Source organism: Nansenia antarctica (assembly GCF_963989245.1).
Source record: "Nansenia antarctica genome assembly, chromosome: 8".
In the NCBI taxonomy this organism is placed as follows: Eukaryota; Metazoa; Chordata; class Actinopteri; order Argentiniformes; family Microstomatidae; genus Nansenia; species Nansenia antarctica.
Window position 1 is genome coordinate 8,203,215 of NC_137678.1, and position 19,326 is coordinate 8,222,540.

The 19,326-nt window shown below is 44.5% G+C and overlaps 1 protein-coding gene across 1 annotated transcript; it reads right to left on the reverse strand.

Annotated features, from left to right (window-relative positions):
* Positions 1-262: 262 nt before the first annotated feature.
* On the reverse strand, positions 263-18,362 carry LOC308163800 (ribosomal biogenesis protein LAS1L-like; the record flags this gene model as incomplete). Its single annotated transcript, XM_080537990.1, has 13 exons — positions 263-353; positions 517-667; positions 1,131-1,459; positions 2,230-2,383; positions 2,878-3,096; positions 3,749-3,834; positions 4,006-4,115; positions 4,643-4,689; positions 4,809-4,976; positions 5,340-5,421; positions 5,875-5,944; positions 6,078-6,203; positions 18,217-18,362. The coding sequence occupies 13 exons, from the start codon at positions 18,360-18,362 to the stop codon at positions 263-265; spliced, it is 1,779 nt and encodes a 592-aa protein (XP_080394116.1).
* Between the last annotated feature and the right edge of the window lie 964 nt (positions 18,363-19,326).

The following is a 19,326-nucleotide window of genomic DNA, read 5'->3' on the forward strand; positions in this document are numbered from 1 at the left end:
TATTGTGTTTCTGATGTTGTTCAGAGAATACAACTGGAACACGTATCCCATTTTTGTCGTTTTGTCGTGAAAAAAGAATGATACAGTCATGATACCATAAACCGTGGTTAAACCGTAAACCGCGGTTTAATTTGGGGGCGTTTTAACGAAACGATACCGCCCAACCCTTCGTCTAACAATTATTCCGCAACACACATAACTCATACACCAGCCTCTTCTGAGGGATCATGGTGATGATGCTAAGCTAACCAATTAATTCGTTTTAAAACAGTTGTAGCCCAGCTTTCAATTTGTTGATATCACTGTGTGTCCAGAGAAGACCATCAGTACTTGCTCTGTGTGGCACTGAGACTCTAGAGACAGAAAGAAAGACAAAAAAACATCAGTTAAAATGGTTTTAGTTTTACATTGTGATGTTCAATATTAGTCAAAAGTACTTAACCCCCAACAGGAGACAGTTTGTTTATTTATTTAGTTTCTTTTTATTACATTAAACTAGATAGAACTGTTTCTTACCCCGCATGCACATTGTGTTGGGTGGCATTCTCCATCTCCACCTGCTGGTCAAACACAGTCATGGCAGAGTAGTTGTCTAACATCAGGCAGGACGCCTCCTCCGACTGGCCAGGGACTCTACCAAGAGCATAGTTCTTCCACTGGATCTTGTCTGAAGAGGTGAGGAAGAAAAAAACAGAACAGTGGTTGAAATTAAAAGGGACATCGACATCGCTTAAAAAAAAAATGTATATTTTTTGGGTATTTCTGCTTTATTTGGATAGAGACAGTAGAGATTGGAACCAGGAACCCTGCGTTTATCCCTGCGTTTATCTGGTATGCTCATTAGTGTGCTATGCCACTAAGCGCCCCCACGTCACAATTGGTAAAGCTCATATTCATCATCACCAGCACCATTCAAGAGGCTACATGTGGTCCAAAGGAAATTGTGTTTTCTTTCCTTTTCATTTTCTAAAAACTAACTTTTGAACATATGTAGAATGGTATGGTGCTGGAGACAAAGAATGAGACTAACACCTATTGTGAAGTGTCCCTTTAAGCTTAGTCATTCAACTGAATGATGATGGAATGATTTGGTCCCACTCAGGGCCAGGGATAGGGTGGCTCTCCCTCACCGGTGCAAACCTGCCAGGGAGACCCCCTGAGCTCCTCCGCAGCCCTCTCGGCCACCACGTCTGCTCCCAGGGTCTCCTGGACGTCCTCTGGCCTCTCCAGCAGGGTCTTTCCTGGCTCCGCCGTGGCCCCGGGGTGCAGGCTGTGGACAGAGTGCCTGGAGAGACGCAGCCTCTCCTGCAGGCTCTCCAGGGTGTAGACGGGCTGGCCTGCCTCCTCCGGCTCAGAGTGACGTCCCACGTCTGCCTCCTCCTGGGTGTAGATGGAGCACAGCTGGAGCAGCTTCTGCTCGGTCTCGGCATTCAAGGGCTGCTCCATGTCCTCCAGAATCCTAAAACATACAGAAACATTCAAATAGAAAGACTAGTTGCTATATTTGTATATTTTGTGAAATAGGTGGCATTCCCGGCCTATGCATGCGCACGCATATGCGCACGCATGCACGCACGCACCTTTTGTAAACAAAGCATACAAGCATTAACACATCTCTACATGGGATGATTTCTGAAAATTAGATTATATTCAAGAACTGTTGTAACTTCCAATTCAAAATGACTATTGTCAGAGAATTTATATACTAGAGAATTTAGTATTGCTTTGGCAACAGACAGGGAAAATGGAGCATGTCCCACGTGAGGACACGTTTCTGACCAATCACCACAGTTCTAGGTTAGCGTCAGCGACAGTTGCCGTTGCTCGGTTCGTGTTTCCGGCATCGCGACTTTCTTGTGCCGTTTTCGTAGCGACGCCTGTGTAAGACTAGAGTGGACATAAATAATTAAAGTGTCTCTCGACCACTTTTTAATGATGAAATATGGAAACATCGAAAGGAAAAGTTGCTCATCCGTATCCTTTTGGGTGGAGCTTTTGTCCTGTCCTCCCGTAGGCTAACCCTAAAACCTGTCTAAAACAAACACTGCTGGTCTCCTTCATTTAAATTAGCACCCAAAAGGGCATCGCCAGGATGACAAAGGAGTGAACCGGCTTCCCCCAACAAGGCTTTGCTATTGTTCAATCGTAGTCATATTCATAGTTGTACAGCAATTTGAAGTCATGAATGCAGAAGATGTTATATTGTGTAACACACATGGTGTTACTCACTGTTGCAGCAGGTGTGGTGTGGCCATGCAGGGAGCATTCAGACAGGCTGTCAGGAGCTGCTGCCACCTCAGCTGGATTCGATTCACAAAAATCGAATCCAGCTGTTGAATTCTGACTTTCCTCTGACCATCTGTTCCATAATGGTATTCGGTTTCTGTGGAAACAAATCGTGAGCTTAGAATTATACGGTTATCTCCGTTTAGGGTAGTTCAGAGATATTGAGCGTCAAAGTTTTTACATTCCATTATGTTTTGTGAGATGGAACCTTTGTATTTTATGAATTACTAACTCAAAAATGTCAACATTTTAAAAATAACACCACACAGGCATTAATAAACACCTAATGGATCAGATTATGTAAAAAAAAAAAAAAAAAAAAAATTGAGCTAGAACCTTATAATTCTAACGTCACAAAATCAAACATGCAAAATCAGGGAATTCTGGCACTATTTGGGGATTATGATTACGGCACACCACAAACTCTCCCGTACACATTGTCACATTGTTTGAAAGACGGCACACAAGTGATCTAGCAGAACCTCCTGCTAAGGACTGTCACAGAAGGGAATTCTTTTACTGTCCTTATATTCACAAGAAGCTCTTAGGCAAAGTGAACACAACGGTCCATGGTGGATGAGAACAACCTACTGTTGCACGAGATGACGGCATTGCACAAGATGACTTCAGAGATCCAGGCGGCGACATAGATGGATCTCTGCTTCTCTCCAGAGAACTGCTGCAGCTCCACAAACAGCCTCTCCAGGAGGAGGTGGACGAACAACGGAGAGTTGAGCATCTTCAAGAGGGGAAGCCAGAAACGCAGAAACACTCTGGGGAGGCGGGGAGGGGTAGGCATGGCATTTTCTTCTACAGAAAAAAACACAGACATTCTGGTTAACTGATAGTCACTGTTCAGACCGTGCAGTTGTTCTGGCATGTTCCCACGTTTTATCAGTAGTTTGATCAAATCAATAGATGTTTTAGGGATATTTCTTATATTGAGGCCCATTTTCCTTCTTCAAAACAGCACCAGGGGTGCAAACTTGTCACCTTTCTGCTAAATTAGCCGTTTTTATCTCAAAATAGGCCATCCATGTGAATCGTGTAGATCTGCAAAAAAAACTTCGTTTTCAGGCAAAAAATAAAAATGTGTCACATTTTTGGGCCATCACCAGTTTGCACCCCTGAACACTAAGCTGCCAGAAAACGTATAGAAACCATTATAAATTCTACAGCAAGATCTGAATTGTACCTTGTTTTTTTTAGCAAGGTTTTTGAGAAACTAGTGATTATTCGGCTGACGTTTAACATGAGTTGTAATGGATTGCGCAATGCAATCGCTGGCTTCAGTACTATAAACTTTGATTGGATTATGTCCCATGTCATCTATTTGACATATTGTGCTTATTTTGGGCTCATAGGTTTTCCCAAGGAAAATGTTGCAGGAAACTCATTAGAAATATCAGGTTATAAATGTATTTGATTAAACATAGAGAAATTGACCGACATCCAGTGTTACCTGCAGGGTCAATGTCCAGTGATTCCAGCTGTTCAACGGTTGGAACCAAAAATCCATCTTCCATCAACACGTCCATCAGTACTTCACTAGGAGGGAGAAAGTTCAAATGAGGTGATTTGGAATCTCAGCTCCGGTGACTCTTCAGCACTGCCTAAGAAATGTAAACAACTCCACCACCGTCCTTGACCACAACAATGTCCAACTGGTCTTCAACGTGAGGGACTCTGGTTCAAACCCTCTTTGATCTGATAACCCACCTGGACTCTAAGGTGAAGTGTTTGATCTGGGCGAGGACCCAGCTCAGGTCTGCTGAGGGAGAGGGCCACAGGCACTTCTCCTTGTCCTCCTCCGGGAACCCGTCAAACGTCTACAGAACAAGAAGGACACCACTATGACCCACTCACCTTCAATCATGTTTGTCTACTGTATCAACGCATGACATCACTTTCCTATGTGAATAAAAAATGAAAAGCGATATGGTGACACATATCAGCATCAACAGAAGTTAGTTCTGAATCTGGCAAAGTGCCATGTGACCAGTTGTCATGCCCAGTTGTTGCTGAAACAGGGCTGTAAAATAAAGGCTGACCATGCAAATACAGTACCGTATTTTCCGGACTATAAGTCAATCCGGAGTATAAGTTGCATCAGTCCAAAGAATGTGTCATGAAGAGGAAATAAACATATAAGTCGCACTGGACTATAAGTCACATTTTTATAATAATATTTATGAATTTATGAGTATGAATTAACATTTAAAAACATGTTATATTCTATATATTTTGATATATAAGTCGCACCTGACTATAAGTCGCAGGACCAGCCAAACTATGAAAAAAAGTGTAACTTATAGTCCGGAAAATACGGTAAGTGGAAAAGACGAGGGGTAAATACCTGATACTGTTCCCTTTCAAAAGATACCAAAAGTTCTCGTGCTTTCTCTGAAAAGAAGTCAAAGCATCTCAGTAAATACAAAGTGGTGGTTCCTCCACAACCAAGCCTTCTTCAACTTCTGGATTGGTTATTAACTGACTGAGACGATCACATGTTTCCAGCTCACTGTAAGATTCTACTTCTTTTTGTCTGGCAATGAGCTCATCCTCCTGCCGCTGCAGCTCCTCCTCCTCGTCCTCCCTCTCTGATTGGGTGTCCCAGTTGTCAGCCAATCCACTGCCAAGTTGTCTGGACCAGTATTCCTGCTGAAGCCACTCCAGCACAAACTTACAACCTGCAAAGATAATCATAGGAAAGACGTTATGATCACCAGGGGTAACATCAATTAGGGGTAACACCGTTTCATAAAATAATGCCACAATAAGAATTAGTAATGGCATCCCATGACTGTTACAGCAAACACCCCCTGCCCTACTGTTTCAACTAAGTGTAATAAAGATACTGATATGGAGAGAAATAAGAAGGTATTGCTGTTTCTAATTTAGGAATAGTTTCATATTTTAGAAATGATTGAATCAATCAATCATTCTTGATTAAATGCAATGTATTAAATCGATTGTATTTCAACACGTACATGGATGTTGCATCTAAATGTACAAAATTAAATAAATAATAAAAGACGCCTGATGGTTCATACCCTTGCGACACCATTTCAAGGTGGGCAGCTTGCGGTGAGTTATTTCATGCCTGAGGTTCACAATCCACTCAGGGATCTTCAACTGGAAAAGAGAGATATTAGTATTTGTTACTTATTGTAAAATATAATAATATACTTAATGTGCAATATAGTGTGCAATAGCGGGGTTGTCTAAACCCTGATACCAGTAAGCCACACGTTATCTGTTATCCAGATCTCGGTTACAAAATAACGACATTCCTTTTCCGATACCCAATTGATTAGTAGGGAATATGTTATGAAGTACATATCTTACGGTACATGTGGGAAAACTAGGGTTAGGGTTAGGTGCTAGGGTGCTACGGTTAGGGTTAGGGTTAGGGTTAGGGTTAGGGGTAGGAGTTAGACATGCCAGCATGTACCAAGTCGATGTAGCACCTAACCCTAACCCTAGTTTTCCCACATGTACCGTACTCCCACTTGTACCGTAACACATATACACAAATGGTGATGACATTACCAAATGGATCAACCGAAAGTTATAGATTTTACAGACCTTGTTGGCCAACGTTCTCAGATTCCGTGCAACTCTCCCCTGTTGTTTCTCTGTGATTAAGTTGACAAACCTATTGTTGGGGGAAAGCAAAACACATATTACACCGTTGTGCTTTCAGAAGCAATTAGACACATTGAACAAAGTGTTATTGGAAAACACATGCAATAAGTGAGGAAAAAAGAGTCATGAATGTTAATTCTCACCTAACGAGCGCGGTTCCATACAACAGAACCAGATCATCTGGGTCCAGTTGTCCGGAGCTGTCTAGTACCTGACCCCGGACCAGGTCTGCTGTGCACTCCACAGCCACGGGGGTGTTGTGGCCAAACCTAGAAACATTCATTATCTTGTTATTATTCACTGGTATTGTTATGGAACAGTCTCCCTCTGACAGTTCAGCTGGCGCCATCTCGAAAATTTTTTACTGGCCAGGGCCATATTCCACTAACGGTGGCTTAATATAGCGGCGCTATAATTAAATGCGGCGCTCAGGGACCTCGAGATTGGTATTCAAGCCTCAGGTGATTCCTCGAATGAGGATCAGCCTTGTGTCATCAGTGTTCACAGAAGACAGGCTTACAAATCTTCGATATGGGCGCGTGCACGCAGACATACGCAGCCCAGAAGAGTCGATCTGTCGAAATGAAGATACTCCACTCTGCAGGGGTACTACATTTGCGCAGCATTCCGAATTATTGATTTTTTATGAAGACGGAAAAATAAGATGTAAAATAGTGCAATACTGCCGCAATTAACAAGGCGAGGGAAATGGTTTGGCAAGAAATTGCTGACCGATTAAATGCGTAGGTCATACTAGCCCCAGTTATTGTTATATGTTCATATTTTAATAAATGAATATTTACTACTGTGGTGATATCAGCAGCAGGCTACAAACCGTCATATCGCCACAATGGCCTAGTGGTATCGACCGCTGCCATAGGATTTATTCGTCATTTTATATCGGTGGTTCAAATCCCTCTTCAGGCGCACTTTTTACTGCATTTCGTTGTCTGAATCTAATCTAAAATCTCATCTAAAAAAGTATGTAGGCTATAAAATTATGGTGCAGGCTAATTTACAAGAACTGACACGATTACAATGGTGTTTGAAACCTTTGCATGAAATCTTCGGTTAAATGTAAAAAAAAAAAAAATGAATGACTTAGTCAAGTCTCGAACCCGCAACCTTTGGAACTCGAGTCCGCAGCCTTAACCACTACGCCAACCAGACCGCTGTGATGACAGCAATGCAAGTTGAGACAATTACTTCTTTTTTTTTTTACACTCTTTTCTTTATCGATCTATCTATCACACTTTCAAAATATCAAGTTATCTATCACACAATCAAACTATCTATCGATCGATCACACTTTCAAAATATCAAATTATCTATCTATCACACAGTCAAACTATCTAATCAAACGATCTAATCTATCTATCTCGTGTGAAGTGGGAACTAATATTTCCTAAAAGACACATGAGGAACTTTCGTTCAGGGTTTAGTTTCCGCCTGTGAGCCTTTTTTGACGCACGGATGACTATAGCCTGTGTTTTAGCCTGGTCGGGACCAGGCTAATTATATCTGACTCAGAAGGAGCTCAACCAAGCAGCGAATTATTTGAGCCACATTGATGGCACCGAAAGCAAGCTAACATTTTCGAGGCTTAGAACTTTATCGAGGCTTAGAACTTTATCGAGCTTTGTGGAATATGGTCATGGTACCTCTGGGAGAACGTTTTTCACAGGCATTAGGCTTTGATTTCACAACTATACAATACACCTAGCCTTACACACGCCCATATCACCCACATACACACACTGATACGCAGTACTTTTGTGAAGAATGACAAACTGTATTCTGATTGTATCTTGTATGTTCTTGTGTATTGTATGCTCTTTGGATGTTTCTTAGTGTATTGTTTTTGTATGTTCTTGTCTTTGTTGATCTTGTCTACCAACGAGGACCACGTTGGAAACATGTGTTTCAGTACACTTTTACGTGCTATCCTCTGGGATGTACTGTCTGTAAAATAAAAATCTATCAATCAATCAATTAATTGAACGATGACCTGATTAGCCGACAAAGAAAGAGAGCTTATTCATTGCCACCCAGCTGAGGAACCAGGCAAACACTGTTCAGTCATGCTGAGTAGCACCGTAAACAACATAGCACCAAACGTTAGATACACATTTTTCAAATATTCATATCATATTCAATGTCTAGCTAGCAAGATAACATAGTTATGAACGCAAACTATGCATCTGATATCAATAGCTAGATACTTTAAACAAAGAGGATCTAGGCTCGCGCAATTGGCTCGCGCAATTGGTGACTGTCGTCATGACCAGCCAGTTCCCTCCCCCACCTCTCTCTCTCTCTCTCTCTCACTCATACAGGTCACCGAAATTCAAACTCACTGAGTTTGAATAACAATGACATTGGCTTCACATGTATTCTAGAGAAGCTATTTTGCATCTGTATGCTGTAGTCGTTGCACCCTATGGTTGCACCCCCCCCCCCCCCCACCCACACACACACACACACACCGTTTTGTAAGCCCACACACATGATAAATAAATTAGACTTGGATGAATTTAGTGGTATTTTAACAAAGGTAAACAGTTGACTGATGTATGTTGAAAATGGAGAGAGATTTTAGTTGTATGGGAGTATGTTATTACAATTTAACTTATACAATTGGTGGGCTGAATTTTGTCTCCCTTCTATTGAGACATATTTAGATTGTGTCAGGTTATGTGGAAAAAAAAGCAATCATAATTGTTTTCTTTTGCCTAAATAAAGAAGAAGTTGTCCATTTACTTCCGGCGCCCTGAGGGGCAAAAAATCATATCCGCCATCCGTTGGCCATACATTGACACACATTTAGAATTTAAAATGTTGCTCAATATTACAATAGAGCAGGCCAGGCCGAATATGGCTGACCCCTTGCCTATAGAGCAAGAACAAGAATTCTAACAATTGACTGTGAAGTTGATTGCATGGCAGAAAAATAAATTATTATTAATTATTATTATCTGGGTTGATCATGTTCAACACAGATTTGACTCAACAATTAAGGGAATGAACTCGTTCTCATGCTATAAAACAAAAATGTGGAATGCCCTACCCAAAGGAGTAAAGGAGTGTAAAACTCTACTCACTTTCAAAACTTCGAAAATGGCCCCCTGTCAAAGTCTTAACTTAACCCCCCCCCCCTTCCAACCCATGCCAGTGAGCCCACATGTAGCCCACGTGGGACACACATGGGCTTGCCCACTTCCAACCCGTGCCAGTTAGCCCACATGTAGACCACGTGGGAACCACATGGGCTTGCCCACTTCCAACCCATGACAGTTAGCCCACATGTAGACCACGTGGGAACCACATGGGCTTGCCCACTTCCATCCCATGCCCAGTTAGCCCATATGCAGACCATGTGGGACCCTCATAATTTGCCCAGTTCCAGCCCATGCCCACTGTCTTGGCAAACTCAACAAAAAACCAAGTACAGTGCCATTCCTTCACAGACAGGGAAGGAGAGCCCAATTTCCCCTCCCTAGAGAAACTCAGCCATCCCAACATGGGTTTTGGCCCCCATTTCCCCCCAGAGGAGAGATATGAGATGACAGTCATGGCCTGCACAGCTGAAGTCAATTCACTAATCAACCAGCAGCTCACCTGAACAATCACCACTCCCTATAAAGGGCAGTCTCACAGTTCAACAAACACACTGTGATAGGAACATGTACTATTGCAGTGCTGTGCTCAAACCAACTGTTTACAGAGACCAGAGTGGCTGACGGTGAGATGACTTGGCTGTGTGTTGTTGTTTGTTTGATATCTTGGATTTGTTTGATAGCCAATTGGTTGCTGTTGGGTGTTTGATATCAAGTTCAGTTTATGGTAAAGTTAAAAGGGCGGTACATAATTTTGGGGAAACTATTTCATTACTTGTAAAAATGTTTTATTGCATTGTAAATTCCTTCATATTGTTTCTTAGCCGCTTATTTTGTGTTTATACCTTTTCAAAGGTTTTTCACCTGCTACTACTACTGCTAAACTTATAAATCTGATGAAAAAGAGACAAAATTAAGTCCAAAAATAAAAGGAGAAAGATAATTACTGTCTGGTCATTGGATGCAGAAAGAGTGGAGTCCCAGTGAAACTCTGGTCAAACGGTCAAAGCCCTTTCAAGTTAGGGGAAGCACAGAAACCACAGATAACTTGACAGTGAAAAACCGCTTTCCCACTGGACAACCAGGAAACGGAGACCGGTGAATTGGAAAACCAGGATTCTCAAGCCAGCAAACTGAAACAGCAGGAGCAGCAAATTGGGACCCTGGACATCCAAGTTCACATTCAACTAAATCATCACAAGGCCTCGCTCAAACCATCGCCTGCAACCAACTCCAAATATGGCCACTGTTGAGCAGCTCAAGACGGAGAGAACGACAGCAAAAGTAGCATTCTCTCGTCTGGTCAACAGCATTACCAGGAACCATGAGGACACGTCTGAGGAGGAACTCAGAGACAATTTCAAGGCACTCACAACAGCAGCTGACAAAGTCATGGAAGCCAATGACAATGTGAAGGCCAAACTTCACACAAAGGCAAATGCAGAGGGAGAGACTGAGCTGACCGAAGTGCAAACTGCCGATCTGGCGAAGACTGAGACTGAATGTGTGTTGAAGCTGAAGAGAGTTAAAAGTCTACTCCAGACGGCCCTGTGGGACAACTTTGGAGCTGATGAAATGTCCATAATTCTACAGGCAGCAGAGCAGCAGTGCAGGCGCACTACTGCGGTGGAAGCCAGTGAGGAGGATATGAACCAGGAGGGTTATGAATTCATGCTTAACCACCTGGAAGGACTGGTGAAGACAGCGAAGGAGGTGCACAAACGGTGGAAACAGTGGAACCCTGAAGAAGAGGGACAAATCCAGAATAACTTAAAACATCTGGAACTTCAGGCCATCAATCTGGTTTCCAAGAAGGCTGACTTCATACAGAAGAGGATAAATAACGAAGCCAGAAGACAACCGATTGCGACCAGTCATCCTGTGCCAACCATCAAACTGAAACCAACGGCCCTTCCCAAGTTCACTGGCAACAAACGTGACTTCCACAGGTGGAGAAAGGACTGGGAAGCACTCCAGAGGCAGGGTGAACCGACTGGTTCCAAGGAGGTGAAGAAGGCCCAATTACTGGATAGTATTGATGACAAGATCATGAGAGACCTTCGCCTCACTACTCACAGTGCTGCTGATGACATCTTCCGTGTTCTGGAGAACCGCTATGGCAATCGGACATCCATTGCTATTGAAATAGTGGAGGAGCTGCAGGGCATGACACCCGTCAGAAGTAACCAACCACTGAGAGTTGTGGAACTAATCCAAGCTGTGGAGAAGGCGCTTCGAGATCTGATTGAGCTTGGAGACACTGGTGCTATAAAAAACCCTCTGGTGACCAAGTCCATCGAGGGAAAACTCCCAGAATCCCTAAAAAAGGAATGGCTTGTCTATGCGGCAAGAAATGCTGTGACTCCAGGCAACCGGTTCGACAGCCTGTTGACATTTCTCAAAGAGCAAGAAAGCATATATGAGCAGCTTGAACAACTGAGGGATGAAGAACCAAGCAGGAGAGAGACCAAGTTTGAGCCAAGACAGGCCAGAACAAAATCCACCAAGGCAGGCGACGAACACACTGGATGTGTTGTCTGTGGAGATGGGAAACACAGGGAGAAGCTCTACTTCTGCATGCAGTTCCGGTCACTGAAGCTAGCTGAAAAGAAGGCTGCAGCTAAGGAGTTGGGAGCATGCAAGAGATGTCTTGAAGTTCATGATGACAGTTCATACTGCAGAGATGACTTCCTGTGCACCAGCCATGCCTGCAAGGATGAACATGCTCCTGAGCATCACTTTTATCTCTGTCCTAACAAGAAGAATAACTCATCACAGAAAAAGAGAGGACCTGGTTCAGAGGATGTGAAAAGCGGGAGAAAGTACACAGAGGAACAAGAGGAGTTTGTCAGGAAGCTTTCCCCAGAGCTGGCAAAACAGTTTCATGATGTGTTCTCAAATGCTACATCAAAGGCTTTCAGCACCACAAAGGAGCAACCAGGCCTTCTAGTGGAGAGTGGATTGCAGGAGCTGCCAGTGATCATGATGCTTCTGGAGGTCACAGCAAATGCTGGAGAAAAGGTTGGAACATTAATCGACCTGGCGTCTGACACTAATTATATTACTCACAAGGCCGCAGACAAACTGAACCTCAGGAGTGAAGACATCACTCTCATTGTCCATGGTGTTGGAGGAATGAAGACCATTGTGGAGACAAAACGGTACCTCTTGAAGATCAGGGTGAAAACTCCCAAAGGCACTCTGAAATCACACCAATTGGTGTGTTATGGTCTCGACAGTATTGCAGACATCCACAAAAGTGTTGATCCCAAACGGCTCCAGAAACTCTTTCCAGACATCCCACTTGGGGAGCTGACAAGGCCTGGTGAAATCAATCTGCTCATAAGCCACAGAGAAGGCCAGCTAGCACCTCAAAGGATTAAAGTTGTTGGAGACCTTGTGCTGTGGGATGGACCACTGGGGATGACGGTTGGAGGGACTCATCCTGAGCTCTTCGAAGACCTCACCGTGTCAGCCCACATGTCCAAGGCACATTTCGCAAGATCAATGAGAACTGCTGCTGTGAGTAGGGATGCTCCGATCTGGATTTTTGGGGCCGATACCGATCACCGATTTGTTTCCTCAAGATCAACCGATACCGATACCGATACCGATTTTTAAAAAAATACATAACTGACTGGATAGCCTAAATATTTTTTGCTTTTTAGACAAAAGTTTTGATCCATTAGGCACCAAGCAAACGCAGACCCATTTTTATGGCATAGTAAAGGTCTGGCCTATCACCCAGTTAGGGCCTGAAGCCCAAGTCAGTCGATATGGCTGTATAAAAGACATCATAAACGTGGCCTTCATGGTTTACATACTGTTACGTCCTCCTATGTTTTCTGTTCAGTTATCTGTCTTCCCCAGAAAAGAAAAAAAAGAAAAAAAAAAAAGAAAAAGATCGGTTTTTGCGATCGGCCATTTTTGCCGATCACCGATCGAGTCATTTGGAGTGAAATCGGCCGATTTAAATCGGTGGCCGATAAATCGGAGCATCCCTAGCTGTGAGGTATGAGGAACTCACTGGCCCTGTTTCAAAGAAACATCCCAACACTCAAGTTCACGCCACGCTCCAGAAGTCAAGCACTTCAACCACCAACCGGGACTTCCTAGAGTGGTGGAAATGGGACAGTATCGGCGCAGCATGTGATCCAAAGTGTGGAGGCTGCCGCTGTGGAAAATGTCAACCCGGCGGCAAAGAAATGACTCTTGCAGAGGAGAGAGAGCTTGAAGTGGTAAGGAACGGTCTCACCTATGTCACCGAAGACAACCACAGCAAGGAGCCACACTGGCATGCCAGGTATCCTTGGGTGGAAGACCCCGTCTCCCTACCGAACAACAAGAGAACAGTTGAGGCTACATTTCTCAGAACAGAAAAGCGACTAGCCAAAACACCTGAATGGAAAGTGGCATACGCTGCACAGGTGCATGACATGGTAGGTCGAAGAGCTGCGCTCAAACTGCCTAAAGACACCATCACCAACTGGGATGGACCAGTTTGGTACCTCAGTCACCTCATTGCCCCTAACCCACACTCTGTCACAACTCCGGTAAGAATCGTTTGGAACAGCAGTCAAAGATACAGAGGTGTGAGCATGAACGACCTGCTGATGAAAGGCCCCGACGTTCTCAACCAGATTCGAGGTGGAGTATTCGCTGCCCTGGGTGACATAAAAAAGATGTACAACTCAGTCTGGCTGGAAGACCAAGAAGTGCACCTGCACAGGTTCCTCTGGCGAGACGCTGAGGATGAAGAGCTGGGAGAATATGCAATCACAAGAGTGAACATTGGAGACAAACCAGCAGGGTGCATCGCGCAACTGGCAATGCGTGAAACTGCTAACCTCCCTCTCTTTGCCCATCTTGAAGAGGAGCGTCTAGTGATTCACAATGACAGCTACGTTGATGACATCCTCACTTCCCACAACAACCCAGACCAGCTAAAGATCATCACAGCCAATGTGGAGAGGATCCTGAGGGCTGGAGGTTTTGAGCTAAAGCCATGGGTCCTTTCTAGGGATGCTCCGATTTATCGGCCACCGATTTAAATCGGCCGATTTCACTCCAAATGACTCGATCGGTGATCGGCAAAAATGGCCGATCGCAAAAACCGATTTTTTTTTTTTTTTTTTTTTTTCCCCTGGGGAAGACAGATAACTGAACCGAAAACATAGGAGGACGTAACAGTATGTAAACCATGAAGGCCACGTTTATGATGTCTTTTATACAGCCATATCGACTGACTTGGGCTTCAGGCCCTAACTGGGTGATAGGCCAGACCTTTACTATGCCATAAAAATGGGTCTGCGTTTGCTTGGTGCCTAATGGATCAAAACTTTTGTCTAAAAAGCAAAAAATATTTAGGCTATCCAGTCAGTTATGTATTTTTAAAAAAAATCGGTATCGGTATCGGTATCGGTTGATCTTGAGGAAACAAATCGGTGATCGGTATCGGCCCCAAAAATCCAGATCGGAGCATCCCTAGTCCTTTCTGGGCAAAGTGGGAGGAAGGAGCACACTGGTGAAGAGGAAAGGACAAAGGCAACGACCATGGTCTTACCAAACCAAATGTGTGATGATGACAACAAGGCGCTTGGCCTGGGCTACAGAGTCGAGGAAGATAAGCTCCACGTCATGATCGGAATCAACTTCTCAAAGAGAAAGCAAAAGATGAGACTGGGTGAAGACCTTCAGCAAGAGGAAATCAGAACCCAGACACCAAACCCTCTGACACGAAGAGAACTTCTCAGTCAAGTGTCAGCACTTTATGACCCAGTTGGCCTAGTAACTCCTGCCAAGCAGAAGGGAGCTATTCTGGTACGGAGAGCGTTCCAAGAGGTTAAAGCTGAAAGCGGTCCGGTCAAGGACACATGGGACATTGCACTCTCAGATGGCCTCAGAGGAGATGCAATCAACCTGTTCGAGGAGTACCATCAACTCAGCAAGGTCACATTCAACAGAGCTCTAACCCCCAAAGGCTTCACTACTGAACCACCATGGGCAATCACGTTCTCTGATGGAAGTGAGCATGCCTATGGAGCAGTGATGTACCTAAGATGGACCACAGACCAGGGTTCCATCATCAGATTGGTGGAATCCAAGGCAAAGCTAACTCCCTTGGACCACAAAGGTGATGCTGTCAAAGCAGAGATGTGTGGAGCAGTGTTCGCCTCACGGCTAAGGAAGTTCTTCGAGCGGCACAGCCGAATCCAAGTTGGAAGGTGGTTTCACTTGGTCGACAGTCAAACAGTCCTTGGGGCAATACAGCGAGAAAGCTATGGCTACCAAACATTCTTTGCCAATAGGATTGGAGAGATTCAAAGCAGCACAGCAGTTCAGGACTGGTGGTGGATCCCTGGGACTCAAAACATTGCTGATGGGATCACCAGAGGAGTAAGCCCTCAGGATCTGGATGAACATTCAGAGTGGCAAAATGGACCCAAGTTCTTGAGTCTGCCAGAAAGTGAGTGGCAAACCAAATCGGCTAAGGAAATAGCAACCACCGCCAGAGAAAGCATCAACAAGTTGCAGAGGAAAGCATTTGCTGCTGTGTTGACAAGGGCCCAGGCTCTGAAACAGTCCCTGGAAAAGAAAGAGCCCTCACGGAATCAGAACCAAATCCAGATGGAACAGGGGAGACCGCCAAGAAGGTCAGTTGTTCAAGATCTTCTGGACGTCAAACGGTTCAGTGTTCTGACCAGACTGGTCAAAACAGTTGCAATGGTCTGGAGAGCAGCAAAAAGGTTCCATGGACGAGGTCAGGCCTTGGACAGCCCAAAGTGGGAGGCAGTCTCCTCAGGAGGAGCCTTCTCTGTACAAGAGAGAGAAGATGCCATAAGAGACATTTTTCTTGCAGCACAAGAGGGAGCAATCTTTCCAAACTCCACCACTGACAGGCTGGTGGTCTACAAAGACCAGGACTCTGGATTATTGGTTTGTGGTGGCCGAGTGCAGATGTTCAAAGAAGACCAGTGTTGTGTCCCACTCCTACCCCATGATGCCTGGGTGTCCACACTGTTGGCTCGGGAGGCGCACAACGAGAGTCATGATGGAGTGGCCGGAACATTGCTCAGAATGAGAAAGAAGGCATGGATCATAAGGGGCAGGAGAATTGCCCAAAAGGTTGTCGATGGCTGCATGACCTGCAGGAAGTTGAGAGCAAGGAAGTGTCGACAAGTGATGGGTGACTTGCCACCAGAAAGGACTGAGCCTGCTGCACCCTTTGAGTTTACAACCGTAGACCTCTTCGGACCGTACCAAGTACGAGATGATGTCAAGAAGAGAGTCACCCTGAAAGTCTGGGGAGTTGTCTTCTGCTGTATGGCCAGCAGAGCCATTCACACCGAACTGGTGAACGCCCCATCAACAGAAAGCTTTCTGATGGCTTACCAACGGTTCACAGCTCTCAGGGGTCATCCAAGAAAGATCTGGTCTGATCCAGGCACCAATTTCATTGGAGCAAAACCTGTCCTGGAGGAGATGTATAGGTTCTTGGACGACCTGGATCAAACAGTACTGGAAGACACTGCAGCCAAAAATGGAACAAAGTGGATGTGGAAAATTCACCCAGCTGACTCTCCACACAGGAACGGTGCTGCAGAAGCTGCTGTGCGTGTTGCAAAGAGGGCACTTCAGAGTCTTGGTCAAGAGTCTGGGCTCAGCTACTCAGAGTTCCAGACAGCTCTCTACACGGCAGCCAACCTTGCAAATGAGCGCCCGATTGATGCCAGAGTTCAGAGCCGGGAAGATTGCATCCAATATGTCACACCAAACAGCCTCCTCCTTGGTCGAGCAACTCAAAGTGGAGACTTCAAAACATTTGACTTGTCCAACTACCCCTACAAAAGGCTCAGGGCGATGCAGTCAGAGGTGACCAAGTTCTGGAGATCCTGGAGTCAACTCGCTGGTCCCAACCTTGTTGTCAGGAGCAAGTGGCATACTGCCGAAAGGAATGTCGCTGTGGGAGACATTGTCTGGTTAAGCGACCAGAACGCACTGAGAGGTCACTTCAAACTTGGCAGAGTTGTCAGCACCAACCCAGACAGCAAAGGCATTGTGAGGGATGTCCACATTAGGGTCTTCCCAAGCTACTGTGTCCCCCTGACAAAAGCCCCAAAGGAAAAAACCAGCCATCCCAACTCCAGCAGAAGAAATGAGAAGCCCCAAGCCATCGTTCTGCACAGGGACGTGAGACGGTTGGTTGTCCTACTACCTGCTGAGGAACAGAAATAAACCTTGGCAGGACCACAACTCCAACGACCCAGTGCCCTTGCAGTTTGCCTACAGTCGGCGATCTTCCTGGTAATCCATGGAAAGATCGAGTGGGAGGTGTCTTGGCAAACTCAACAAAAAACCAAGTACAGTGCCATTCCTTCACAGACAGGGAAGGAGAGCCCAATTTCCCCTCCCTAGAGAAACTCAGCCATCCCAACATGGGTTTTGGCCCCCATTTCCCCCCAGAGGAGAGATATGAGATGACAGTCATGGCCTGCACAGCTGAAGTCAATTCACTAATCACCCAGCAGCTCACCTGAACAATCACCACTCCCTATAAAGGGCAGTCTCACAGTTCAACACACACACTGTGATAGGAACATGTACTATTGCAGTGCTGTGCTCAAACCAACTGTTTACAGAGACCAGAGTGGCTGACGGTGGCTTGGCTGTGTGTTGTTGTTTGTTTGATATCTTGGATTTGTTTGATAGCCAATTGGTTGCTGTTGGGTGTTTGATATCAAGTTCAGTTTATGGTAAAGTTAAAAGGGCGGTACATAATTTTGGGAAAACTATTTCATTACTTGTAAAAATGTTTTATTGCATTGTAAATTCCTTCATATTGTTTCTTAGCCGCTTATTTTGTGTTTATACCTTTTCAAAGGTTTTTCACCTGCTACTACTACTGCTAAACTTGTAAATCTGATGAAAAAGAGACAAAATTAAGTCCAAAAATAAAAGGAGAAAGATAATTACTGTCTGGTCATTGGATGCAGAAAGAGTGGAGTCCCAGTGAAACTCTGGTCAAACGGTCAAAGCCCTTTCAAGTTAGGGGAAGCACAGAAACCACAGATAACTTGACACCCACTTGGTACCCAAGTAGCCCGCATTGAACCCATATGGGTCCCACGTGGGCGTGCTGGCTGGGTAGCTTACATGTGTTTCTTACCTGCCTTTCCACGCAGATATTCTGTGCAAAGCATACTTTTGTAAAGCACAATCTTTTGAGTACAAATATTCCAGCACCTGGTCCCATTCTGCTTTGTTCATCCATGCAACTACGTGGCGCTTCTTCTCCGTAGTCTTTCTCTTCATATTTATCAGCGAAGACAAAAACGATAAGTATAGCTTCTTTAGCTACTTCTTCAGACTGCTTACGATCAAGGGTGCGTTCGGAAATTCGCTCGGAGCGCCGGAGCGCACACTGGGTTCAACGTCATAGCGCGACCAAGTAATTTGATTGGACAAATTGGAGAAAAACCCAGTGAAACACGCACCATGAACATCGGTTCCGCCCAGATTTTGAAAGGAGTAAAAAATGGGTCCTAGAGCCAACTAAACTGCAATCAAAAGAGCCATTACAAATATGCGATGGGTATCAATATAGAAGGGCATATAGAAAACGGGTCAACTTCACCTACACCTTTTCACATCCACCATTCTACAAGATAGGGTTTTAGGAAAATTAAAGGTCAATACAAAATAAAAATAGAAAAGTCAATAAAAGGGCAAACAAAACAAAAAACGAAATCATGGAAGATTTACTAGGCTACAACAGAACGACATTTACAAATAAGCTAAGTTGTCACAGTGTGCTATTATATTTAGGATCACAGGCACAATGTGAGAATAAGATCTATATGATTTAAACATGTTATTCTCTCTCTATTCTCTTTCAGTTATCTGAGCGACCAGCCCAGTTAGAATATCATGAATTGGAGTCAAACTACTCCTCAGCTAACTGGTAAAGCGATCAGTGGAACATTACGTCATTCTGTGGGATATCCCCACTTTAATTGTAAATCCAAAGGAATTTCTGCACCGTTGCCCACGTTTGCTTGAGTTTGACAAAAGGCATAACGGGTCACTGTGAATACAGGCGGAGTCTGCTGGAAACTCATTTTAGTATGTCTTCATTGGCCTGGGTGTGGTTTTTCACTCAGAGACAGCGCCGTTAGCAGGAAATCAAGACCACCACAATTTAGGCGAAACAAAGAAAAACGAGTATTTGAACTTATTCTGGTTGTGGGGAAAGTTTGAAATCAAAGTGCGACTGAAC